The 27,200-nt window shown below is 38.0% G+C and overlaps 2 protein-coding genes across 4 annotated transcripts in view; both read right to left on the bottom strand.

The window, feature by feature from the left end:
- Nucleotides 1-27,200, bottom strand: part of FREM1 (FRAS1 related extracellular matrix 1) — a 257,613-nt gene that overhangs the window by 168,798 nt on the left and 61,615 nt on the right. For 2 of the 3 annotated variants that reach the window (XM_055350801.2, XM_055350804.2), the window contains exon 1: nucleotides 6,433-7,309. The exons of the other annotated variant lie outside the window; for it this stretch is intronic. The gene's annotated coding sequence lies outside the window, so the exon portion shown is untranslated. Of the gene's footprint in view, nucleotides 1-6,432; nucleotides 7,310-27,200 lie in introns of those variants that run through there. 3 annotated transcript variants of the gene reach the window in all.
- Nucleotides 17,596-20,656, bottom strand: LOC101148215 (L-lactate dehydrogenase A chain-like). Its single transcript, XM_031014715.3, has one exon. The coding sequence runs from the start codon at nucleotides 18,629-18,631 to the stop codon at nucleotides 17,729-17,731; it is 903 nt and encodes a 300-aa protein (XP_030870575.2). The 5' UTR covers nucleotides 18,632-20,656; the 3' UTR covers nucleotides 17,596-17,728.

Below are 27,200 nucleotides of genomic sequence, written 5' to 3'. Positions count from 1 at the left end.
TCTTTGCTTCCATCCTTATTGAGATCCTTCCCATTTATTAACCCCTCAAGAAATGCCTCATTCAGGATTCCGTAAGACCTCGTCATTTCATCTGGAAAGACTTCCTTCCTCCGATTGCAGGAGAATCATATTTTATTTAAACCCATTACAGGGCAGTTATCACAACCTACCTGGTAGTGTATATGCCTATCTGTTTTGAAGGCAGAAAGACAACACTGTCCGCTGCATGTAATATGAGTTCAACTTTTGTATAAATAAATGAAATCAGCAATTATTGTGCCTTGAGCATTCTCATAAAAAACAAGAACACCAACACACATTGATATCTTTGAGCTCTTTCTATTAAAACAGACATTTCTGGCCGGGCGCGGTGGCTCAAGCCTGTAATCCCAGCACTTTGGAAGGCCGAGGCGGGCGGATCACGAGGTCAGGAGATCAAGACCATCCTGGCTAACACAGTGAAACCCCGTCTCTACTAAAAATACAAAAAAAATTAGCTGGGCGTGGTGGCAGGCGCCTGTAGTCCCAGCTGCTTGGGAGGCTGAGGCAGGAGAATGGCGTGAACCCGGGAGGCGGAGCTTGCAGTGAGCCAAGATCGCGCCTCCAGCCTGGGTGACAGAGCAAGACTCCGTCTCAAAAAAAAAAAAAAAAAACTTAGACATTTCTGTGATTCTGGGTTATAGAGACTAGTGACTAGTTTCCTCCTTAAAAGGAAACAAAAAAGAGAGGTTAGGGACATCATTTTCTCATTAGAAATATTTAGAGTTGTGCCTTATAGCTCGTTTTTGGTTCTCTCTGGTTAAACATTTTTCTAAATCTTTAAACAAAGATATAGAAGACAAGCTTTATCCAATTCACAGAAAGCACAAATCCAAGAGGGTTAACTGTTATCACTGAGGACACAATCAAGATCCACAGCTTTGATAATCAGAGACTGGAATGATGCACTGAGCCAGTAAGTTAGCTTCCAATAAGCAAAATTGTGTAACTCTACATTTCCCAAAAACAAGTGCATATGTATGGAAAAGAGCAGATCTGCTTTGGCAGCACTTTATTTTTTAAAATAGTCTGTCTTCAGACGTTTGAAGGGGAGTGACTTGATGGTTCCAGGGTGCAGAACCAGGGAGAATGTGTGAAAGTCTCAACTTTCAGAAAGGACTTTCCCTCAGTGCTGTCCAATAATGGCAAGAGCTGAGGTATAGACACAGAACAGGATTCTTTGTTTCAGAGAGGGAGTGTGGATTAGGTACTTTCCGGGATCACTTTTAACTGTGCCCGATTGTCCCCTGCACACCTCTCCAACCTCTTCTTGCATGACTCTCCTCCTTGCCATTGACATGCTGGTCAAACTGGACTTCTTCCCATCCTTAAACTCACCATATTGCCAAACCCAGCTTCCAAGCCTTTGCAGGTTTTGTCCATTCTGTTCCATCTGCCATGAATGCTCTTCCCCACTGCCATCAACCACCTCATTTACCTGGCTAAATTCTACCCATCCTTCAGGCCTCAATCTCCCAAACCAGTTTTATCTGCTCACATGGAATCCTGAAATACACTTTGCCACATGTTGCATATCTATAAGCATTTTGTCATTATTCGCAGCCATTAAAAAAAAAAGTCTGCTGTTTCTCCTGGTCTATAAACACCTTGAAGATAATAACCATGACTGTTCTGTTCACCCAAGTTCCTTTAGTGCTGATCATTGAATCTTTCACAGAGAAGCCCAATAAATATCAGTTGAGTGACTAAATGCAAATACCAGACCTATTTTTTAAAATGGTGAGAGAGAGAGAGAGAGAGTGCACACTCCTCCACATGTTTGAATGAATATGTCCTTCCTTTGGTGATGGTTCACAGGCTCACTACAGTGCAAGCCCAGAGTTTCAAATTCTCAAATAAACATTACCCCTGAGGGGCCCCTTGCTACAATGGAGCAAAATCTTGAGAAAATCAAAATGATGCAGCTCCTTATGCATTTATCTAAAACACCTATATGAGGAGAATCAGTAAAAAATGAAGACAGAATGATTTTCACATTGTCCTTGATTTCTCAATACCAAACAATTTCATAGTCTGTGAGCTCACGGATCTGTGTCAGGCTTTTGGTCTTTAAGAATCAAGTGAGGGTCGGGGGCAGTGGCTCACGCCTATAACCCTAGCACTTTGGGAGGCCGAGGCTGGTGGATCACCTGAGGTCAGGAGTTCAAGAGCAGCCTGGCCAACATGGCAAAACCCTGTCTCCACTAAAAATACAAAAAAATTAGCCGGTCATGGCAGTGCACGCCTGTAGTCCCAGCTACTCGGGAGGCTGAGGCGGGAGAATGGCTTGAACCAGGGAGGCAGAGGTTGCAGTGAGCCAAGATCACGCCACTGCACTGCAGCATGGGCAATAGAGCAAGACTCTGTCTCAAATTTAAAAAAAGAAAAAAAAAAAAGAATAAAGTGAGAACCAGGCTGCTGATCAGAGTTAAAGGTCACGGGAGTGGTGGGTTGAGATCTGTTCTGCCCAGACATTGGGATCTGGAATGTAACTTTATTTCCTGTTTCTCTTTTCTTTTCATCTATAAATTAAGTCGTTTGCCATGTTTGTTTTCTTTTCAGCCATTATACTTGTATTAGCCATCTCCCAAAGAAGAAATATTTATTAAACACTTGTACATCATGCTCCATAAACGAACATCTAGTGAGGTAAGTATAAATGACCTCATTTTACCCCTGAGGAAACTGGCTGAGTAACTTGGCCAACATTACAGAGCCAAAGAACATTGTAGCCTAGGATTAGAACCCAGGTGAAATTTTTTCAAAGGCCATTATTTTTTCCTACTGCACCTCTCTGATTTAACATTCGGGCCCTTGCGTCAATACTGCCTTCTGGTTTTAAAACAATCACTAATGCTTATTGGGTAATATAGAACCATCCTACCATGTGATAATAAAGAGGGACATTTATGTAAAACAGAATTAAAGTATTGCTGTTGTGTTGTTGCTCTGTTGTCTTTCTAAGGTGTAGGATCACTTTAACAAAAAAAAAAAAATCTGTACTATGAAAGAGATTTGATAGGAAACGCCTAATAAATTTTAAATATTTGGGTGAATTTTCATCTGAGGTATCTATCCTTTCTGCAATCTTCCTAACTTTACTGTGGTTTGAGTTTGTAATTTACCAAATAAATCATTTTTATGCTAACAAGAAACGTAGGCCTTAGAATGAAGGTAGCATGGCAGTGGGTGTGGGCTAATGAGACAAAGTTGTGGCTCACATATTTTAAGAGAAGAGTGCACAGAGCATCTGTAAGTACTAAGCAGCTGACAATGTTTGATAGAAAGCAGGGAAGAGTTCCAGGAAAGCAGAACACCCAATAAAGGACTTGAGGCTCAGTCGTTCCCTGAGCATTTGTCTGTCCTTTGTTGCTAGGGAGCCAGATAAGAAAGTTTCAAGGATAAACCTGAGAGTGAAAAGTGACATGCAATCTTAGCAGCCTTTGGATGATGCACAAAAAGAGCATTTTGGGCATCATTTTTTAATAGACATTTTCCCCAAATATCATCACCTCCATAAATAGGCAGGTTTAAGGGAGAAACCAAAAACTATTTTTGGCTTCTGTAAAAACTTACCCATGAGAGGCAAAGAACATTTGTTTAAAAATATTCTAACTTAGCAAGATCCCTGTCCTCCAGTCAATAGTTTTCCACTCAAACATATTATCTTCAGACAGCTAGAGGCTATGTTGTCAGAAAACACATAAATCACAGCTATAATTTCTTATCTTGATGGCCAAGTTTTGGAGCCCTTTGAAATGGTGCCCCAGTCACTGCAGTGAGAGAAGCTGCATTACAGACAAAATATAGTATAGACAGTATTTCATTAGGGAGTGGGTTTTGCTTTGTTTTTTGTTTCGCTCAGCCCCTCAAAGATGTCTGTTTAAGCCTCTCACCTGGTAGCACAAAAGCTGTTGAATCACTTGAATGAAAGGGTCAGGTTGCAAGCTGTGCATGTGTGGAAGCTGTCAAGCCCTGTTCAGACCACCCAGCTCTCCAAAGGAGTAGCAACATCAGATTCAGACAAGATAAGAGGCTGCCCTCCTATGTAACCTGGCGCAGGGAAACAGCCTTTCCAGGGAGTTACGGGATCCCATTGCAACGAATGGCTACATGCCCTGAAAAGATCACACTTGTCTAACTCAATATTCCTGTGGTCATGGTTCTTTGTGAGAGAAAAAAATATATCTGAAAATTTTTGAAGAAAAGCAATTAGCGAAATCTTTAGGCCTATTCTCAAAGTAAATGCTGAAAAGCTCTCATAGCCCATACCTGTGTTTAGAAGACTGAGTCATATCCATCAATGTCAGAATATCAGAGCTAGGAAGATACCAAAACTCATTTAATTCAACTTATTTTACTGATGAGGAAGTGAGGCTTTGAGGGGTTAGATGGCTCTTCCAAGGCTGGTTAGCAACAACTAAGATTTGAAACACCATGAGGACAAGGACCCTGCCTGCGCATGCCATCCCCAGTGGGCATTTTGAAATCCTTAAAAACTATCACTGAGCCTGGCATGTAGCAGGTGCACCTAAATGGTTGGAATGAGGAAAGAAAAGAAAGCAAGGGGCTCTGATGGCCATGTCCAGTTTTCTTTTTAATATAAATATTAAATGCCAGAAAATGCAAGGATGGGGATGGAAGCTGAGCTCTGACTTTCATATATTGTGAAATGAGAATTTTAACACCATGGAGGAATCACTTTCTGTTTCTTCTCATCCCTGTGGGATGGTCCAATCCAAAAATCATTTTCTAGGAATGAGGCTCCTGAACCATTCCATGAAATCAAGCTCAGTTTACCCAAACTCAGCCTAGCCCAACCCCTACAGCCCAGCAGCCCCAGGAGGCTGGGAAAGAATTAAGAACAGTCCTGGGTTTAAAGTTTCCAAAACAAACATTGCTTAGCCATGCGGGGGCAGATCAGGCCATATAGCCCAACATGTGAAAGCAGGGAACATGGTAGTCAGGTCCCTTTGCCCAACTCCTTTTTTCCCTCGTGGGAATGAAAAGGCAGAGATGAAAAGGGGAGCAAGAAAAAAAAAAAGATGAGGTTGGTGGAAAACTGATTAAAAAGCCCTGGTTTTCCAGCCAAGCATGCAAAACCATGTTGCACATTAAGTTATGCTCAACAACAGCTCAAACTCAGGTTTCTTATTTAGATATAAGGTTTAATATTAACCAAGTACATGACAAGAATTTCATGTCAAGGACAATGTAGAGCAATGTTTACCCAAGTGTGACCCACCTGCTTCAGAATCACCTGGGAAGATTCCTGGCACCACTCCAGGTCTAAAATCCTCTGGGCTGGGGGACTGAGAACCTGCCTTTCACCAAGCAAATGGGGGTTCTTACACACAGTCAGTTTTGAGAATGCCTGATGGAGAGAAACAGCAAAGTTTCCTAGAGCTGCACTGAAGGCACCTTTATCAAATGTAAGCAGGGGGCTGAGGCACAGCTCTTCAAGCTTTACCTAGAGTCAGGAACAGCGGGTGTCAGTTTTCCAGGGCAGAAACCTGAAGAGCATTCGAATCACTAGCTCTGTTCTGTGAAGCAGCACCACAGAGGTTAATCTCTCCAGTAAGATTCCCAGGCTATAAACACCAATTGGCTCCCAGAAATGCTCTTTTTAAGCTTTGTAATGCACACCAAGCAACAAGACTGGGTGCAATAGTTTTAAAAAAATCAGAAACTAAAATTAAATACCTTAAAAACAATAAACAATTTCCATAAGCCAAAAATTGTTTCCTGGATTTCAAAATAAAATGAAAAGAAACTCTTTACAACAGCACCAAAGTCTCTGGACCAAATCTCAGTACTGAGCAGAGAGAGCCTAAAAATCAGTCCAAAACTTCAGAACAAGGCCATTTCTTTGCCTCCCCAGCACTATCTCTCTTCCCCACAATGAAACAGAAATCATGTTTTTGAAAATATGTCTCCAAATATAACTAAACTTAAGCAAAGGTATCCAGACATTATCTCATCCAAATTTCTCTATGTTTGTACCATGAGGATATTATCTGTTTCGTTCATTTTTGTGTCTTTTCCCTTTGCCATTTCATTTAGCTGAGAAGAAACATTCTAATTTCAGAGGAAACAATTACACAGTTAAAAAATGGTTATTTCCTTGGCAAGTGCCAGCATGGATGGACTGAGAAGAGTTAGAAATTTGTGTCACGTAATAAAAAGAATCTCATTTTTGGCATTTGGTTTGTTAACACTGCAAGTTGCCACCTTCTGAGTTAACAGGAAAGTTAAACTTTTGCAAGCCTACTCTTGCAGATGCTTTGCATTGTTACTTGGCATTAATGATATCACACAAACAATCTCTGGGGCATTCTGCTAACAGAACGTTCACAGTCACAATGAAAAGGAACACATAAAACAGATACTTACAGGTAGTGGTTTTCCTTTCCAAGACAAAAAAGTTAGAAACCCTTGGAACTGGCAGGCAGGATAAGAGTCACTGACACGGCAATCTGGTTTAAAGGGCTTTGAGAGGAAGGGGGAGGAAAAAGATCCCCGGGAAGGAAGAGAGCTGAAATTCCAGTCTTTCAGGTCAGCTGTGTTTGAGATTTCTTTTTACTAAAAATCCATTAACCCACCTCACAGAAAATACAGAATTGAAGTTCACATACACACTCCACTTTCTTTGCTGGTCTTCTCCAAGGCAGCTGCTGCAGCTTTGCAAACTTCCTGAGCGCCAAGCCTCAGGACTCCCTGTGAGAAGGGCATGATAAAGATGCCTTCAACTGTTTACACGGAGCCTGACCTCCCTGGCGGACAGCCACCGCTCGCCCCGTGCCTTCTGCTGGTTGGGTCCGCAGGGACAAAACTGAGCTTTTGTTAATGAGGTCGGTTGCCTCTTCCCAGTCTCTTCCCAGCTTCCTTTCTCACTACTAGTTTTGTACTAACTGCTCTGCCACTCGCCGAGCCAGAGCAGCCTCTCCCGCCTGCAGCACACAGGCACACACACACTCAGACACAGGCACACACACATTCACAAATGGGCACACACAGTCACATACAGACACACCCACTCACAGAGGTACACACACAGGCACACATACACACACGATATACACACAATCACCACACACAGACACATTCACAGGCAAATGCATTCACATGCATGCACACATGGTGACCCACCCCACACATGTGCATGCATTCTCATACATGCTCCACACACACACGGGGGCACACACATACGCACAGGCCGCACATGCCCACACCCACACATGTACGTACTCACACAGACTCTTCCAACACACTTTTTTTCTGTCCTTCTTTTCTTCCAACACATTCCCATCTTCAAAGGTTTTTATTTAAATTTAGATGAGAAGCCCAGCATTCAGAAGGGACAGGGCCCGTTTTAACTTTTGTCATGGCATTTAAGGGAAAAGATAGGATGGAACTAGATCCTAAGGTGCTGTTTTTAAGTACCACCTTAGCTCTTCCATTTGTAAGGCTTTTTGTGTGTCTGGCTCTTTTCGAAAACCCATAAAAATCCCATTAATCTGATCCATTTGCATATAGTGCATGATCCCAATAATGCAGATATATCACAGGCCAAGAACTGTCCTCTCAACAGAGATTCACATAGTTAACTTGTCAGTATTCAGTGGTCTGTGAAAGTCTTAATCCTTAACAACTGTTTAATAAAATGCTTCCCTGTATTTTATTCCCACCAGGAAAAAAACAAGATAATGGCCTACCATCTGGCCTTTTAAATTAACCATAAAGATAGAATTTGAAGTATTAACTCACTTTGGGGGAACTGTTTATATTAAGACATGTCTGGCTATCCTAAACCTTTGCCAAAAATATAGAACACTGTGAATCCAATTCAACCTAGATGTGGTTTCCCGTAACAAGGTCACAACACCATATGCCTTTCTTTGGAAGCCATAAGGAAAAGAGAGAGGAAAATGAAAAAGGAGAAGAAAATTACATGAGGAAGGAAGAAAGAAAAGAGAAAAATGTAAAGAAGAAAAGAATGCATAAGAAGGGAGAAAAAATTATGTATTTTAAAAACATGCTTTGTGGTTACTTTAGCAATGAATGGTGCATATACACTTACTCAAAGTCATCAGAGATTTCAAATCTTCAAGAATTTCTTGATTCATTTTATTTGCTCTGAGAATAAGTAGGTGAAAGTTAAGAATCACTAAGCTCTTTATAAGTGAACAGATATTATTTACTAAACACAGTTATTATTAAATATAGTGAAAATGTGTGAGTCATATATTAATCCTGAAAAGGCAAGAAATAAAGCCTTAATAATGATAGTTAAGAAACACAGCATAATAGACAATTTTATTCCCAAACTGATTTTCAAAATTGCCCAGGTTGTGAATATCTTACCTGCAAAGAAATGAAGATGGTTTTAGAAGCTGTTAGTTGAGACTCGGATTCCATTTGACAAAGGAATTGTATACTATGTACAAACGGTTGCATCAACATGCTTATTCTAACATCTGAGCTAAATAAAGTTTATAGATTAGTCTAGAAACAGAGATAAATGTCTTTATATCACTTCTATGGGAAAAATAACTTAAGCATGCTAAGCAAAAAATAACAAACTTAGATTGTAAAGTATTTCAAGAAGTCTGCAGGAGATATAATCTTTCCAAAGTTAATTATATACATGAAGCTTGGCCTAACTGTGCTGAACATATTCTGAAATAGGCAGTTAAGAGTTAGATTAGTCAAAATGTCCTGAAATCTGAAGTACCTGTTTATACAAATGTCATTCCTTCTACCTGCCACAAATGAATAAGGGCCTGGAAATAATACAATTATCAACTTCAATCAATAAAATACTGTTTGAACAGATTGAAATGCCAAGCTATGGAATTTAAAAAGAACTAGTCAAAGAAACAACAAAGAATTCTTCCCCTAAAAGCATGTGCTGCTGAACTTAGTGCTGGCACAAAATTCATTTTTAAAGAAATCATTTTACTTCTAGCCCTAGTTGGAGTGATAATGAAAAATATCAAATGTGTGTTGGAGATTGGCATATCATTTTGGATTGTAAATATGAATGATTTTTGTTGAATTGCTGTAGAATGTAGCATTCTCTGAAAAGCATAGCCAATGCCTTCACCAACAATTCATATAAAAAATTAGGAATTTGCCTATTAAATTTTGATGATGGCAGCAAGACAGAAGTGTTACCTATTGCAACGTAAAGATAGTTTTCCACTGAGTCTCTAAAACTAGATGGCCATGGGAAGCAATACTATGGCAAGAGAAGAGGATGAGTCCAGGAATAGAAAGGTTATACATACAACACTTGAAATAATAAACATGAAAACAAATTAATAAGGAAAAGCAATACAAACACCTCTGTGTACCAGAAAAGAGCAATAACACAGCTCAATGAGAGGGTTTATAGGAAGAGCCTTGCTGACCTCAGACTTGGGAGCTGACAACGTGATTAGGGGTTATCAGGAAATAAAACCACCCCAGAGCAGGGCACAAGAGCAGCGTGCTCTGCTTGCCATGAGAGCGCTACAGGCCAATTTGACTGTTAACATGAATGCAAAATCCTAAATAACTAATTTACAAATCAAATTCAGCTCTGCTTTTTAAAAGACAATATGACCAATAGCGATGAATTTTTCTTTCAGGATTGCAAGGATGTTTCAAAATCAGAACATCTAGCAGTTTAATATATTAAAGAAGGAAAAAAGACATGACTATCTTAATAAGTGCAGAAAAGAGACATTCAGTAAAATTTAATACTCATTCATTAAAAAACCAAAAACTGAAAACTATTAGCCAACTAGGTCTGGAAGGGAAGTTTCTAAATCCAGTTAAAGACATCTTACTCCAATCTCCACAATTCAACATTGGATAGGAGATCCTAACCAACACAGTAAGTCAAGATAAAAAAATGAGGCATAAAAATTTAAAAGGAAAAATAAACCTTTCATTACTTGCAAAAGATAAGAGTCTCTATACAAATATGCAAAAGAATTTACTGTTTGAACTATTCAAAGAGTTCAGCAAGTTTGTTGGACATAAGGTCAACATACAAAAATAAATGGCATTCATATATACAAGTAACAACTAATTACTGAAAATACTTTTTAAAAGACAGCTTTTGTAATAGCAGCAAAACTTTAATGAGCCTGGTAATTCATCTAAATTAATTAAATTTGGGTAAAATTTCATGAAGAAAATAAAAAATTAATAAAGGGCATAAAAAATCTAGATAAATGGGAAGATAATATCAAACGGGTTGAGAAGACTTAATAAGGTAAAAATGTCAATTCTCCCAAAATTAAAATTTCAATGCAGTGTCAACTGGAATGCCAACAAGGCATTTTATATAAAATGTGTACACATATACACATTATGTACATATATGTTATATATGTATATTATATATACTATGAAATATATAAATTATATGTATTTATATATTTGTATATATTTTGTGTGTGTGTGTGTATATATATATATAATGACAAGCTGATACTAAAATTTATCTAAAAGAATAAAAACCAGGAATGGCCAAGACAAATTGAAGAAGATACATTTAATGATGAATTTCCCTGCTAAATATTGATATTTTATAATATAAAGTTTTAACAATTAAGAAATTGTGGAATTTTCACAGTGATAGAAGGCAAAGAAAGAGTCTAGAAAAGCTTGGAAGCAGGTCACTCACATATAGCAACCTGGTGTATGACCAAGGTCAGAATAGAAGTCAGTGAAGAAATAATAGACAATCAATAATATGTTGACAGGACAGTTGGTTATCCGTATGGAAAACATAGCATTAGATCTCTACTTCATATCATATATCAAAAAACATTAGATCTTTACCTCATACTATACAACAAAACAAATTGCAGTTGATTTGAGTATCTTAATTTGATAACAAAGCCTTTAACTTTTGGAACCAAAAAAATCAAGGAATATCTTCTTAATATCAAGGGAAAATTTCTTAAGTATGACACAATAAGTAAAGGCTATAAAAGAAAAACTTGATATATTTTATATAATAATTAAAATTTCCCATGGAGCAAAAACTTTAAGTTTTTTTTTTTTAAAAAAAAAAAACAGAAATTGGGAGAAGGTACTCACAATGAAAATAAATTACAAAATCTTTATGTTCAAAATTTAAAGAAGCTTCTGAAGCCTATATAAATCATTAAGAAAAAAATCTTAATATTCTCCTTTTATTAAAGGAGAAGACACACAAATGGCTAATAAATACATGAAAGCATCCAGTTACACAAACAATCAGGCCAGTACAAATGGAGACTAAAAATGAGATTCTCTTAGATAAATAAAACGTTTAAAATCTTACAATAAATTAAATCTGGTAAATTAAATAAATTAAATCTGGTAAAAGATAAGGGGGGGAAAAACTCTTAGTTGCTACTGGAAGTTTTAAATAGTCACAAACACTTAGAAAGTAGTTTGACCATTTGTAGTAAAAGTAAATATTCCAAAAACCTTAAATTAGGCATTTTAACTTCTAGAGTTACACTTAGATTCTCATATGTGTACAAAAAGTCTTAAACCTGACATTCTTTGCCATTGTAATTGAAAAATATTGAAACAACCATCATCTAAACCAAAAAGATGTTGAGTAAAGAAAGCAAATTGCAGCCAGGTGCAGTGGCTCACACCTGTAATCCTAGCACTTTGGGAGGCCCAGGCGGGTGGATCACTTGAGGTCAGGAGTTTGAAACCAGACTGGCTAACATGGTGAAACCCCATCTCTACTAAAAATACCAAAAAAATTAGCTGGGCATGGTGGTAGGTGCCTGTAATCCCAGCTACTTGGGAAGCTGAAGCAGGAGAATCACTTGAACCTAGATGTGGTGGTTGCAGTGAGCCAAGATCACACCACTGCACTCCAGCCTGGGTGACAGAGCAAGACTCCATTTCAAAAAAAAAAGAAAAGAAAAAAGAAAAAAGGAAATTGCAAAAGTACAGGAACATGCTTTAATAAGGATTACACTGAATCTGTAGATCACTTTGGGTAGTATGGACATTTTAACTATATTAAGTCTTCCAATCCATGAACATGGGCTGTCTTTCCAATTATTTGTTCCTTCTTTAATATTTTTAGCAATGATTTGTAGTTTTTAGTGTACAGCGTATGAGACTTTCATCTTGATTATATTTATTACTAAGTAAAGAGGACTTTTAAAAAAAGTGTTTTTATAAAAAACTTTACATGGATTTCAAAAATTCTTTGCACCAAAATAAATTTGTACTAACTTGTTATAACATGTTGGAACGTCTAGCTTGAGGCACTAACAACTATAAGACACCAGTTTGAAAAGAACTGCTATCAGAGCAACATGAATTCTGCTAAAATTGAAATAAGAGCAAAGATCAAATTTACGGTGGAAGAATAGTGAAATCATTGGTGCTTTACGAAAAGTTTGTGGGGAAAATGCCCCCACAGAAATCAGCAGTTTGCAAATGGATAATTCATTTTAAGAAGAGATGAGACAATGTTGAAGATGAAGCTCACAGGGGCAGACCATCCACATCAAAATGCGAAAAAAAAATTCATTTAGTTCATACCTTAATTGAAGAGAATCAATGATTAATAGCACAAACAACAGTCAACACCATAGACACCTCAGTTGGTTCAGCTTACACAATTCTGACCAAAAAATTAAAGTTGAGCAAACTTACCATTTGAGTGGTGCCAAAACCATTGTGCTGTGATCAGCTGTAGACAAGAACAGAGTTTTCAATGGAAATTTTAAACAAGGAGGATCAAGATCCTGAAGGATTTCTTCAAATAATTACAACAGAAGATAAAACACTGCTTTACCAGTATGCCCCTGAAGACAAGGAACAATCAAAGCAATGACTACCAAAAGGTGAAAGTTGTCCAGCCAAAGCAAAAGCAGACCAGTCAAGAGCAAAGATCATGGCAAACTTGTTTCGGATGTTCAAGGAATTTTGCTTGTTAACTTTCTGGAGGACCAAAGAACGATAAGATTTGCTTACTATGGGAGTGTTTTAAGAAAGTTAGCCAAAGCTTTAGCAGAAAAACACGCAGGAAAGCTTTGCCAGAGTCCAGCTCCACCAGGACAATGCTGCTGCTCATTCCTTTAATTGAACAATGGCCATTTTGCAAGACTTTTGATGGGAAATCATTATACATCCATCGTACAGTCTCCAAATTTGGCTCCTTCTGACTTCTTTTTTCCCCTAACCTTAAAAAGTCTCTAAAGAGAACCCATTTTTCTTCAGCTAATAATGTTAAAAAGACTGCATTGACATGGCTAAACTGTCAGTATTTCCAGGTCTTTAGGGACAGACTAATTAGCTGATATTATCATTTACAAAAGTATCTTGGACTTCATGGAGTTTATGTTGAGAAATAAAGCATTTATTTTTTATTTTTACTTTTTAATTTAATTTTTCCACAATTTTTAAAAGTCCTCTCATATGGCATTTATTGTGTTTAGGTAAACTCCTTTTATACCTAGAAAAAAATCATAAAATTCATACGAAATCACAAAAGATTCGAAATGGCCAAAACAATCTTAAAAAAAAGAAGAAAACTGGAGACACAACACCTCCTGATTTCAAAATATAATACAAAGCTATATTAATCAAAACAGTGTGATACTGACATAAAAACAGAGATAGAGACCAATGGAACAGAATAAAGAGCCCAGAAATAAACCCAGGCATGTACAGTCAACTGATCTTTGACAAGGGTTACACAAATACGCAATGGGGAAGAGACAGTTTTTCAACTGATGGTGTTGGCAAAACTGAATATTCACATGCAGAAGAATGAAATTGGGCCCTTAGCTTACAAAATATACAAAAATCACCTCAAAATAGATTAAAAACTTAAGTGTTACACATGAAACTATGAAACTTGTAGAAGAAAACGTAGGGGAAAAGCTTTATGACATTAGGCTTAGCAATGATTTGTTGGATATAACACCAAAAATATAAGTAACATTAGAACAAGAATCACTGAGGAGGAAAACTCCAAAAAAAAAAAAAAATGCCAGAAGTAACAAAAGCAAAATTAGACAAGTAAAACTACATCAGACTAAAAATCTTCTGCACAGTAAACAAAACATTCAACAGATTAAAAGGTAACCCATAGAACAGGGAAAAATATTTGCAAATCATATTTCTGATAAGGGATTAATATCCAAAATATACAAGGAACTCCTGCAACTCAATTAAAAAATGGGCAAAATTTCAATAGACATTTTTAAATGGGCAAAAAAATTCAACAGACATTTCTTTAAGATATAAAAATAGCCAAAAGGTATATAAAAAATGCTTGATGCAACTAATCTTCAGGGAAATGCAAATCAAAACCGCAATGAGATATTATTTCACACTATTAAGATGGATATTACTTTATTAGTCAGGGTTCTCTGGAGGGACAGAATAGGATAGGTGTATATAAAAAGGGGAGGGGTTATTAAGGAGTATTACTCACATGATCACAGGTCCCACAATAGGTCCTCTGCAAGCTGAGGAACAAGGAAGCCAGTCAGAGTTCCAACGCTGAAGAACATGGAGTCTGATGTACGAGGGCAGAAAGCATCCAGCATGGGACAAAGATACAGGCTGGGAGGCTAAGCCAGTCTCATCTCTCCACATTCTTCTACCTGCTTTTATTCTGGTCATTCTGGCAGCTAATTAGGCAGTGCCCACCCAGATTAAGGATGGGTCTGCCTTTTCCAGCCCAAGGAGTCAAATGTTAATCTCCTTTGGCAACACCCTCACAGACACACTCAGGATCAATACTATGCATCCTTCAATCCAATCAGGTTGATGCTAAGTATTAACCATCACAATTATAAAAAATAAAAGCAAAAGATAAATGTTGATGAAGATGTGGAGAAATTGGAACCCTTGTACCTTCTTGCTGAGAAGGTAAAACGATGCAGCCACTATAAAAAAAAAGTGTGGTGGTTCCTCTAAAAATGAAAAATAGAACTATCATGTGATTCAGCCGTCCCGCTTTTGCATGTATATCCAAAAGAATGGAAATCAGGATCTTGAAGAGATATCTGCACTCCAATGTTCACTGCAGCACTATTCAGAGTAGCCAAGATACAGAAACAACCTAAGTGTCTATCAACAGATAAATGGGTAAAGAAAGTGTGGTATATATACACAATGGGATATTATTCGGCCTTTGAAAAGAAGAAAATCTTGCCATATGAGACAAGATGGATGAATCTGGAGGAAATTATGCTAAGTGAAATAAGCTAGCCATAGAAGGACAAATACTGCATGATTCCACTTATATGTGGTATATAAAATAGTTAAACTCATAGGCACCGAGAGTAGAAGGGTAACTGCCAGGGACTTGGAGGCAGGAGAAACAAGGCGCTGTTCAATGGGTACAATGCTTCAGTTATGCAGGATTAATAAGTTCTAGAGATTTGCCATACAACATTGTGCCTATAGGTAACAAGGGCATATTGTATTTAGAAATTTGTTAAGATAGATCTCATGTTAAGTATTCTTACAACAAAACAAAATGAAACAAAGCAAAAAACAAAGAGGCACAAGGAAATTTTTGGAGGTGGTCGATTTATCTATTACCTTGATTATCTATTATGCACATATGTTCAAACTCATCAAATTGTGTATGTTAAATGTGTGCAATTTTTATATATCAATTATACCTCAATAAAACTATTTTTAAAAAGATGGACAGAATAATATGTAATTTTTAAAAACAAAAAACCAACACGATTGTTTATTTGTACATCTGTGGTAAAAATAAAAGCATAGATGAAAAAGATACATACCAATTTCAATTCACCAATTACCTCAAGGGCTTCCAGGCTGCTAGCAGGCTATTGTTTTATTTCAGACAAGAGGCAGGCTTTAAAGGAATCGTCTGCATGAAGGCTTTGAAGAAGATGCTCCTGACTGGAGAGACACTGAAGGGACAGGCTTCCAAATACACACACGCACACATCGTGCAAGCATGTAGCTACTAACAACAAAGGAATCCTTCTCCCAGCACTTTGTTTTATTTCTGGAGCTAATGGTCCAGCTGGATCTGAAAGGATGAGGGATTCAGGTCCCCTAACTTTACAAGGGCTTATACTCAAATCATGTGCTTCAGTGAATCTGTTTGCGCAAACATTTCCCATCCTCCATATTCAAGGCTATTGTGTGTAGATATGGAAACTTCAGGGTAAAAATTCTACTAATTATATTATCATTTCCACATTTTTCCACTAATTTCAGAAAGGAAATCAGAATAAACTGACAGCTTCCATTCCACTCTGCCTTCACAACTGAAAATCAAAGAGGCAATGCATTTTTTTCATTAATAATTAACTTGAACACAGCTTCAAATGCTAGCATTAACTAGACATAAGAATTTTGCACATGCATTAAAAACATGAAAAAATCATCAGGAATCCTTTTTATCTCCACCTTTTACAGAAAGGGGGAAGATGCACCAAAGGCAACATAAAGAATTTAATTTTCAGATGTTTTCCATTTTAACAATCTGTGTGGGACTTGAGAGTGATTTAGTAATTTCAAAGCTTAGCACCAGGAGCAATTTTATTTTTCCAAGCATAACTCAAGGAGTTGGGAGTCTTTGCTTACTGACCTTAATTTTTTAAAATGTGACTCTAGAAAAATGTCCTAACTCCAGCTTTCTCAAAAGACATTTTGCATGATGAAAAATAAAAATAAAATCAGTTTTCGCACAAAAACATCATGGCAATTTAGCCTAAGTTAGAACACAATGAAATTAACAAAATAAAACCACAGGCAAAGATGCTTTCCACATATTAGGAGTAAATTTCACAATTCTACTAACAAAATCACAGACTGTTTGGAAAGCTGACGCTGAAGCCACACACTGGTTGTGCCTCACAGAAATATGCTGATCCCTTCAACGAGGGTTACTGGACCTAAGTGTAGGCCAAGTGCTGAGTAGGACCTAGTGCCTGCTCTCAAAAACTTTACAGTCTAGTTGGAGAAGTAAGATAAGAATACATAGAAATATTATACATTGAGATATGATTGAGGACAGCAAATAATTATTGAACATATACACTCTTATGTACGTTTTTATTTACATGCATTATTAACTCATTTATTTATTTATTTTTTCACTGTTCAAGGTTTATTGGGGGTTTTAGTTGGTATAACACTTGGATAGTTAGTTGCATTGTTTACATGTAGATCTTTTTACATTATATGGTAATGTACACTGCTGATACATATAGTTCACAAAATAAGATCCTTTGGAACAATTATGCACAAGACATACGATATTGGATTTATACACTGGATCCCAGGATGTGACTGATTGGGAAAAAATGTTGGACTAGGCATGTTCAGTGAAGGAGCCAGGAAGTTATATAACTCACGGTAAACATCCACCTGGCTCAAGGGGCAAATGCAGCATGAACAGCATTGGCAGTGGTGCGTCAGAGGTGGCAGAACTACTTCACACTAACCAGTTTAGGACTACACAAGATTAATACCATCCAGCATCAGGATATAGCTGTGGATTTTACAAATCATTCCTGTTTCTAACTTGAGGAGTTGATGTTTTTCCCAGTCCATCTTAAAATATTACTGCTTTAATCACAGATCAGATAAAAAGGACAGCATGTACAACCTCCAACTAGAATCCTGTTGTAGCCTAGACAGTAAAATGACATGACATCAGAAGACTTTAAAATTGCAGCTCTTTTTGGATCCCCCAAAGTGTATCGGCACTCTTCTTCAAACAGGCCTCTTCCTCAGGAGTCAGAGTCACCTTCACAAGGTCTGAGATTCCATTCTGTCCCAAAATGCAAGGAACCCTAAGGAAGACATCATCGTTTATTCCATAAAGACCCTTAATCATGGTGAAAACTGGGTGCACTTGCCTAAGATTCTTCATTGTACTCTCTGCCAAATCTGCTACAGAGAGTCCAATGGCCCAGCATGTGTAGCCTTTGAGTTTGATCACCTCATAAGCACTCTCAACCACCAGTTTGTGAACCTCTTTCCACTGTTCCTTATGTTTATCAGTCTCTAAATCTGGGTGCGGAGTCTTCAGGGAGACACCAGCAACATTCATTCCACTCCATACAGGTGCACTGGAATCTCCATGTTCCCCAAGGACCCACCCATGACAGCTTAATGGGTGAACTCCCAGCCTTTCCCCCATCAGGTAACGGAATTGGGCTGAATCCAGATTGCAACCACTTCCAATAACACGGTTTTTGGGAAAACCTCTTATCTTCCAAGCCACGTAGGTCAAGATATCCACTGGATTTGAAACAATAAGCAACTTGCAGTTCAGGCTGTATTTTACAACATTAAGAATGATGAATTTAAAGATGTTCACGTTACGCTGGACCAAATTGAGACGGCTTTCTCCCTCTTGCTGACATGTCCCAGCCATGATAATTACCAGTTTGGAGTTTGCAGTTACGTTATAGTCTTTGCCAGAGACAATCTTTGGTGTTCTAAGGAAAATGCTGCCATGTTGGAGATCCATCATCTCTCCCTTCAATTTGTCTTCGACGACATCAACAAGATCAAGTTCATCTGCCAAGTCCTTCATTAAGATATTGATGGCACAGGCCATGCCAACAGCACCAACCCCAACAACTGTAATCTTATTCTGGGCGGTCTGTTCTTCCTTTAGAAGATTATGAAGCAGCTGATCCTTGAGAGTTGCCACATTGGACTTGGAACCAAAAGGAATCAGGAATGCACATCAGGCGGTCGTCGGGGCGTGTGGCAATGAGATCGGGAATCGGTGGCAGTGGCTGCAGCACTCCCATTATTAACTCATTTAACCCTGACAACAACCCTACTACCTTGAGTGGATCTAGGGACTTAAATAATAGCATCAGTTCTTTCTCTCTCTATCAGCAAGCTCTGTCTCCACATTACTTTGCATATTAACCTTATTTGCTCCTAGTGCACTACAGGCTTTTTCACGGGAAAGAAGAATAGCAGCAATGTAGGCCTGCATACCTATGACTTGTGAACCAAAAAGAAGAGAGTCATCGTTCATAATAGTTTTAGCAAAAAAAAGACAGAACAACTGGGGAAGGAGTGGGGGCTTTGGATGTGGACACATCAGAATCACATGGGGTGGGAAAAGATTTTAGAAATGGTAGCAGGGAAGAGGGATAGGAAAGCTGGTCAGGCACCATAACATATGTCTAGTTCAATCTTTGAGGCAAGAGGGAGCTACTAAAGGGTTTTGAGTAGGGGAGAGACATAGCACTAATCACTCAGACAGTGAGTGAACCTTACCCCCAGCCCAGAATCTACAGCTCATCAGAGCTTTGCTATTCTCATCTAATGCATGATCTTCATTACTCTTCAAAATGAACATTTGAAGAAAGTACTCTTTCCCCCACTTTAAAGGTGAAGAAATTAAATGGTATCTTGAGAGACTTGTAAATGTCAAGTGTCTAATGTATGATAACCATTACGAGTAGTTCTCTAAAGATTTGTGAATGAATAGGTTGAATACTAATATCCATTACATTTCTGGCCTTATGTTAAGTACTGATTAGGGTGGAGAAAGTGATATACATTATGTGGCCCTCACTCCCAAAGAACCTGCAGTGCTGTTGAGGAGATAAGATTTATACACTAACACCTGCCACACAAAATAGAGAATAATACCAGGTAATAAATACAAATTATACCAAGAGATTTGTTGGTCAAGTAGGGTCTCTCTGAGGAGGTGACACTTTATCAAAACCCTGGATAAAGTGAAGATTCTGGGGATGAGGAAAGCCCAGGCATTTAGCTGCTAAAAGGAGACTTAGAGATTTTCCAATTTAAATTATGGGTTTTGAATATTTTTTAAGCATTGAAATCATTTTGTAAATAAACATTTTGATAGTATCCTAACATATAAAACAGAAATAAGTAGATCTCTTTGTTTGGAAAGTAGCGGTGGAGGACCAAGTGTCCCCAGCTCTTGGGTTTTTGCATTCTGCAATTCAGGGCACCTCCTAGAATCTCCAAGATCCCAAGTAACACTGTCTGGGGGAAAAAAGTGTTTAAATATGAAATCCTTATTTGACAGATGGGTAAACCAAGACCAAGAGACTAAGTCACTTGCCTTAGAAATCACAGCTACTTAGTAGTGGTTCTGAGTATAGAACTCGTATCTCCTCCCTCAGAAAATAAGACTCTTTCTACCACACTCCATTCCTTCATTCCATAAGTATCTATTAACCTCCAACAATGCCTCAGGCACCAGCTTCATCACTGAAGAAAATGCAATGAGAAAAAAAAACAACATGCCACTGGCCTTATGCTGTGTTCATTTCCTATATTAAAAAATAATCACAAAACTAAATACTTAATTATGAATTGTGGTAAGTCCAACAAATAAATGCGCCCTAAAGCATCATAATATGCCCTTCATAAGACTAGGAACAGAAAAGAGATTTATCACATGGGCTATAGGAAGGTTTTGTCTTAAGAATTTACATTCTTAGTAATATGCCTCCCCCACGTGACATATGTTGACTCTTTGTATTTTAATAAAGACTTTTCACGATTGAATTCATGCTCACACATCTGCTTTGTCCATCAGACTGAAAAAACTTTAACTTAAATCTAGCCACCAAGTCAGGTGCATTGATTTGAATAAATGCTGTATACTGAAACACCTTTCTTTTCCTGCAGTATTTACCCAGCATCTAACTATTGACATTTTTCTCTACTTAACATATATGGAGATGACCCTTCTCTCCTCCTTTCCTTAGGGAGTACACACTTTGCAATTGGAAGGAAAATTACATTCTTCAGTCAGATTGAAAATCAATGACATCGCTGGTCACAATCTCCAGGGAGTTTCTCAAGGAGAAAAGACAGTCTTAAGAATTCCACAAGAAGAAATTGGAACATCGTGCATTATTAGTGGGATTATAAAATGGTGATACTTCTGTGGAAAATAGTATAGAAATTCTTCAAAAAATTAAAAATAAAACTATCATATAATCCAGCCATCCCACTTCTGGGCATATAGCCAAAAGAATTAAAAGCAGTCTTGAAGTGATATTTTAACACCCACGCTCATCAGAGCATTCGTCACAATAGCCAAGACATGGAAGCAATGTAAACATCCATAGATGGACAAATGGATTAACAAATGTGATTTATTCATGCAATGGAATATTATTCACCCTTTAGAAGAAGGGGAAGTCTTGCATACGCTACAATGTGGGAGAACCTTGAGGATATTATGCTAAATGAAATAAGTCAGTCACAAAAAGACAAATACTGTTTGATTCCATTTATATGAAGTGTCTAAAGTAGTCAAATTTATAGAAACTGAAAGTAGAATGGTGGTTGCCGGGGCTGGTGGGAGGCAGAGAGGGGTGTTGCTTAATGGGTATGGAATTTCAGTTTTTGCAAGATGAAAAAGTTCTGGAGATCTATTTCACAACAGTATGAATATACTTAACAAGCCTGAAATCACTTAGGATCTGGCATTATTTGAAGAATGACCAGCTATGCAATGAACTTTATCATTGTTTCTTTAAAAACATGTCTTTACTTACAAGTACAGTTATGATAGGTTCCCAACTTACAGTCAACTCACTCAACCAAATATGTTTGAGGTAGGGGGTGGGAGTACGATAAAAAATGCTTTTTTCTAAAAGTTTCTTTGTTCAGAGTTTCAAATTATCTCTCATTACTTCTGGATCTCAAAGATGGGGTTTCACTCTGTCGCCCAGGCTGGAGTACAGTGGCACGATCTCAGCTCACTGCAACCTCCGCCTCCCGTGTTCAAGCCTCAGCCTGCCTCAGCCTCCTGAGTAGCTGGGACTACAGGTACGTGCTGCCACACCCAGCTAATTTTTGTATTTTTTAGTAGAGATGGGGTTTCACCATATTGGCCGGGCTGGTCTTCAACTACTGACCTTGTGATCTGCCCGCCTTGACCTCCCAAAGTGCTGGGATTACAGGCGTGAGCCACTGCACTGGGCCTAATTAAATATTTTTTTAAATAGATGACACTTCCCCATGTCTAGGAATCTTTTGGAGGTCTTCTCTGGAATTATATCAGAAATACTTCTCAAACTTTTTGTTCATAAAGTGGACTTGGCTCTAAACAGAAAGCAAAAGAAAATTATAAGGCAGCTTCTCTAGAGTCTACAGACCCTTTCCCTAATTTTTTAGCTATAAGCAGTTGACCTTACATATTTTATTTCACCTTTTAACTTCATGACTAAGTTTTCCAGTATGAAATGGGGGTGAAAAAAGAATATACAATTTCAGAAAGCCATACCAGCACTTCAGACACAAATTATATACACTAAACCTTGTTCACAAGAGGCTGCAAATATTTAGTTAAGCCTTTCTTTAATTTCTGCACTGTATACTTCTGTGTTTTGCACAGCCCATTTAGTACACTATGCTTTTAATGTTATCTATTTTTTAGCCCAATAATTCATAGGAATTATATAAACTATATAACTTCAATTGTATGATACTTCTCACTGCATCTTGCCCTGGTAAGCATGTAAGAAATGGCATTGATGATGGTGCAATTTGGGTTCATGCTCTAAACAATGTCACAGAAGTATCTGAGCTCTCTTTGCTGGCATCAATAAAAATGTAGTTAGGAAATAAACTCTGGAAGCCACACTAGACAACCACTGAAGACACACTGGAGATGGCTAAGCAGAAGCACAGGTGCCATTGAAAAGACATGGTCTAAGTGGACTGATCACTTTGGGCTGCTTTTCTTTGCTTTTATTCTATAGCATTAAGTCAATTCATTCATTCATCTAACATTTATTAAACACTAAGCATATGTTAACCACTACTTTGGTGCTGGAAGTAAAACAATGAATATAATGTATACAATGAACTATTAAAAGCCTGGGATTTTACCCTACTTGCAAGCTGACAAATTAGCTTGCCACATTTACTTGAATGCTGGCAGAAGACACAAAACTTGTGAGTTTAAGACAAAGAACAGTTTATCACACGTAGCAATAGTAGCAGTAACCAGTGTATTAACATTTGCACCACTTACCTAAAATTCAACCACAGGACAATGTAAAGAAGGTCATATAATACCTGCATCTGCAGTAGTATGCATTATAAGATACCATGGGAGGATCAAGGATGGGCTAAGAGAAACATTCACAGAAGGCTTCTCAGAGGACATAAATGCCAGGGCTGATGCTAAAAGGAGGAATAGGAAGGAGCAGATATAGAAAACCAGATGGGTCATTTTAACCAGCAGTCTTTCTAAGACCACAGGCATGGGTATGTGAGTAGTTTGCTACAAGTAGAAAAATCACAAGTTGGGAGTCACTGAAGCTTAAAGCAGAAGGCCAAGGGTAAAGGAAGATGAAGTGAGATAGGCAAGCAAGACCTAGAGTTTGGAGAGCCTTTGATATCTTGCCAAAGAGCTTAGTCTTTGCCCTGTTGGCATTGGAGAGCCACTGGACGTCATAAGCAAATAGGTTTGCATTGGATAGATAATGCTAATCAGAAAGGCATCCATGTCTTTGGCATATTGCTGTGACTTTGATATGATATAGCAAGTCCCCAGCAATCTCCAGCAACCTCTGATAACACACAGCAAACGATGTGTGTGGTTGCCATCAACCATCCTTGTGCATTCTTTGATAATTCAGTAGGGCTGTTTGCACTTCTGAGTCCTGACAAGTGTGCTCTCACTCTCACATTCACCCTATGTCTCCAACAGTGTACCAGAGCTGTGTTTCTTGCAGCATACTTACCAACCCCCACTGTCTTCAGAGTAGTTTTATCTTGTTCCCTGGGGTTTTAACAGTCACTGATAAAGATATCTAATTCAGCATTTTTCTATAATCTAATTTCCTCCTCTGACAAATGCTGTCACTGAAAAATGATGGAGAATTTCCTGACGCCTTCTGTTTTCCTTACTGAGGCCCCTCTAGAGCATTTTGGCATGTGTTATTGATGGGGCCCCTGAATACTGGGAAGAGTGCTGATACCACAGTTTCTAATCATGGATAGTAACTAAGGGCTGGGTAGGGGGTCTTTTTAATCATCTATTTCCGAGAAATGGGAATGTAAATCTTTTTAGAATTCTTCGACTTAGATCCAGTGGGTCCTTTAATTAGACATCACCAGAAGTTGTCTGGACATAAAATATACCCTAGATACTTTGTCATCACTAAATGTTACAAAATGGCACCTAGATCTGTCACAACTCTAATTATGAGGGATCAAAAAGGCCTGACTTGATCTCAGAAACTTCAGCCTCCCAAAATTTCAAGACCAAAATTTATTCTGCAGGGCACTCCTTCCATGACACATTGAACCAGCATCCTTTTAGCAAAGTAAATGCTCAGTACTATAGCCAATGGAGTAGGAATTTATTACCTATCTTGTCCATGCTTTTCCATTGATCTGTTATTTTGCTTAACTTATGTCACCATATCTTGGAACCAAGCAGGTATTTGTCAAGGATTTTTGTCTTCTTAAGTAGAGAATCCTCTAGAAATTGACTTTTCACTATCATCAGTAGAAATATTGAGCATATTGTAACCCTGGGTTCTTAGGGTGGCCCTTAGGATTTTAAAACCATAAACTGCATCATCCAATAGACAGCAACACATCATCTGTAACCTCTGAAGTGATGATCAAATGTTACTAGATCAGTACATGAAGAGAGGAATGTGAGTGATCTAACCTACTCCAATATGGCTGATCTCAAATGAGTATTAATTACTCCAATTATTGCAAATTGCATATGTAATGCAATATTTGGTAGCCTTTTTCAATTTCCAAAGCTATTTCATAAACATTAACTTGTTTGATTATTATAAAACACTATGATTTTGGCATGACTGTGTTCATCTCACACATAGTAGAATCAAAGACTTGTAGCTGCATTTTTGCAGCAAGAGGCTGCCTCTAAGGCTTGTATTCATAGAATATATTCACGGAGTTTCAAGGGATATTAGTGATGAACTGGCCATGGCTGAACTGGCCATTGGTCTTCTTTTTACAGAAGAGAAATTCAAAACCCAGAAATGTGCCCAAGTTCCCAGAGGTAAGGGTGGGATTAAACATAAGCTCAGGTCCTTTTTTTCCAAGCCAGCATTCCATGTTATGTGGCTTGTGTCTTTGCAATGTATTTCATAATTTCTAATTTCCCTGTGTTAGGGAGAAACCTACCAATCTTAGCATTTTCATCTGAAGTGATGTCAAGTCTTCAGTGTGTCAGGATGTCCCTAATGCTCTAATCTGCTGGATCATGGGACAGCTTAACAACACTGCACAGCCCAGATCTAACAAGGCCCTGTTGTTGACTCTCAGGTGCAAGCCTATCTTCAGCATAAAATGTCATTTGTTCACAAATGAAGAACCTGCAAGAAAGTTAATATTTTGAATTCAGATCAGTTCCATATAATACATCTGTAAAAGAACAATGGAGTAGCTTGGTCATGCATGGAATCACGGGTAGCAATAGTGGTATAGAGTCAGAGGCTCTGGGATTGAAGGAAGCCTTGGCATTTACAAGTTGTGTGACCTTGGAGAAGTGGCCTCATCTTTCAGAACCTCAGTTACTTGTGGATAAAATGAGGGTTTTTCTTTTAGACATCTCCAGGAGTTGACATAAATTTTAAATGGAATAATATGTTCAACCATAAATGTTAATTATCGAAGTTAATCATATTATTTATGTAGAAAATAGGACACTTCTGAAAATTTGAGCATAGCAAAATTTTTTCCACGTTGCAGATTCAAAATGTCCTCTAGAAAGAATACCAATTCTGGGGTTTCTAAAAAAACATATTTTGAGGTATAATATGTATAAAGTGCATAAAACACATTAATTAAGGGTAGAGCTTGATGAATTTACACATTCATTTACACTCATGTAACCAACCTTCAGATCAAGATATAGGACATTTTCTGCACCCCAAAAGATTTCCTCATTTCCATGTCCAGTCAATACTCTCCGCCAGCACTCGGAGTTGAGCACTATTTCAGCCCCACTCCTGGTTCTCAGGCCTCTGGACTCAAACTGGAACTTACACTATCATCTCCTCTGTTTCTTAGGACTTCAGATTTGGACTGAACCCACAACACTGGCTCTCACGGGCCTCCAGCTTGCAGAGAGCAGATCATGAGACTCCTCAGTTTCCATAATTGCATGGGCCAAACCCTCATGATAAATCTTTTTCTATATATCTATATGTCATCTATTGATTCTGTAGATGAGTTTTGTTTTTCTTGAACTTTGTATACATGGAATAATATAGTTTGTATTGTCATTCGTCTGTGAAATTTATCCACGTCTTTCACATACAAATAGTTTCTTCATTATGACTGCATATTATTGCATGAATATTAAACAAATTATTTATCCATTCTCTGTTAGTGGACATTTGGATTGTTTCTAGCTTGGGGCCATTATGAATAAAGTTGCTATGGACATTCTTGTGTATATCTTTAGGTGGACCTGTGTACTAATTTCTCTTTAGGTGGACCTATGTACTAATTTCTCTTTAGGCGGACCTGTGTACTAATTTCTCTTTAGGTGGACCTATGTACTAATTTCTCTTCCGTATATTTTCAGGTCTGAAATTGCTATATCATAAACTGTTGTATGTTTTAGCCACAGCATTTTGAAACAGAGTTTTAAGTAATAGCATTAACTTCCAAGTCCAGTCAACCCTAGCCTGACTAAATCTGTGGATTTATTAGAGTCAATAAGCCAATAAATATTGGTTTAACACCTGCTATGTGTCAGGAATTGTGATTGTTAATTTTATGTGTCAACTTGACTGGGCTAAGGAATGCCCAAATAGCTGGTAAAACATTATTTCCAGGTTTGTGAGGGTATTTCTGGAAGACATTATCATTTGAATTGGTAAAAAGAGTAAAGAAGATCACTTTCACTAGTGCAGGCGGGAATCATCCAATCCACTGAAGACCTCAATAAAACAAAAAGACAGAGGATGGGCAAATTTGCTCTCTGCTTGAGCTGGAACATTTATCTTCTCTGGCCTTCAGACACTGGCACTCCTGGTTCTCAGGCCTTTGGACTCAGACTGGGACTTACACTATCAGCTCCTCTGGTTCTCAGTCCTTTGGGTTTGAACTGGACCCACACCATTGGTTTTTGAGGGTCTCCAGCTTACAAGTGGCAGATCATGAGA

The sequence above is a fragment of the Gorilla gorilla genome, chromosome 13 (genome assembly GCF_029281585.2).
Source record: "Gorilla gorilla gorilla isolate KB3781 chromosome 13, NHGRI_mGorGor1-v2.1_pri, whole genome shotgun sequence".
NCBI lineage: Eukaryota > Metazoa > Chordata > Mammalia > Primates > Hominidae > Gorilla > Gorilla gorilla.
This window is presented reverse-complemented; position numbering and strand designations above follow the sequence as displayed.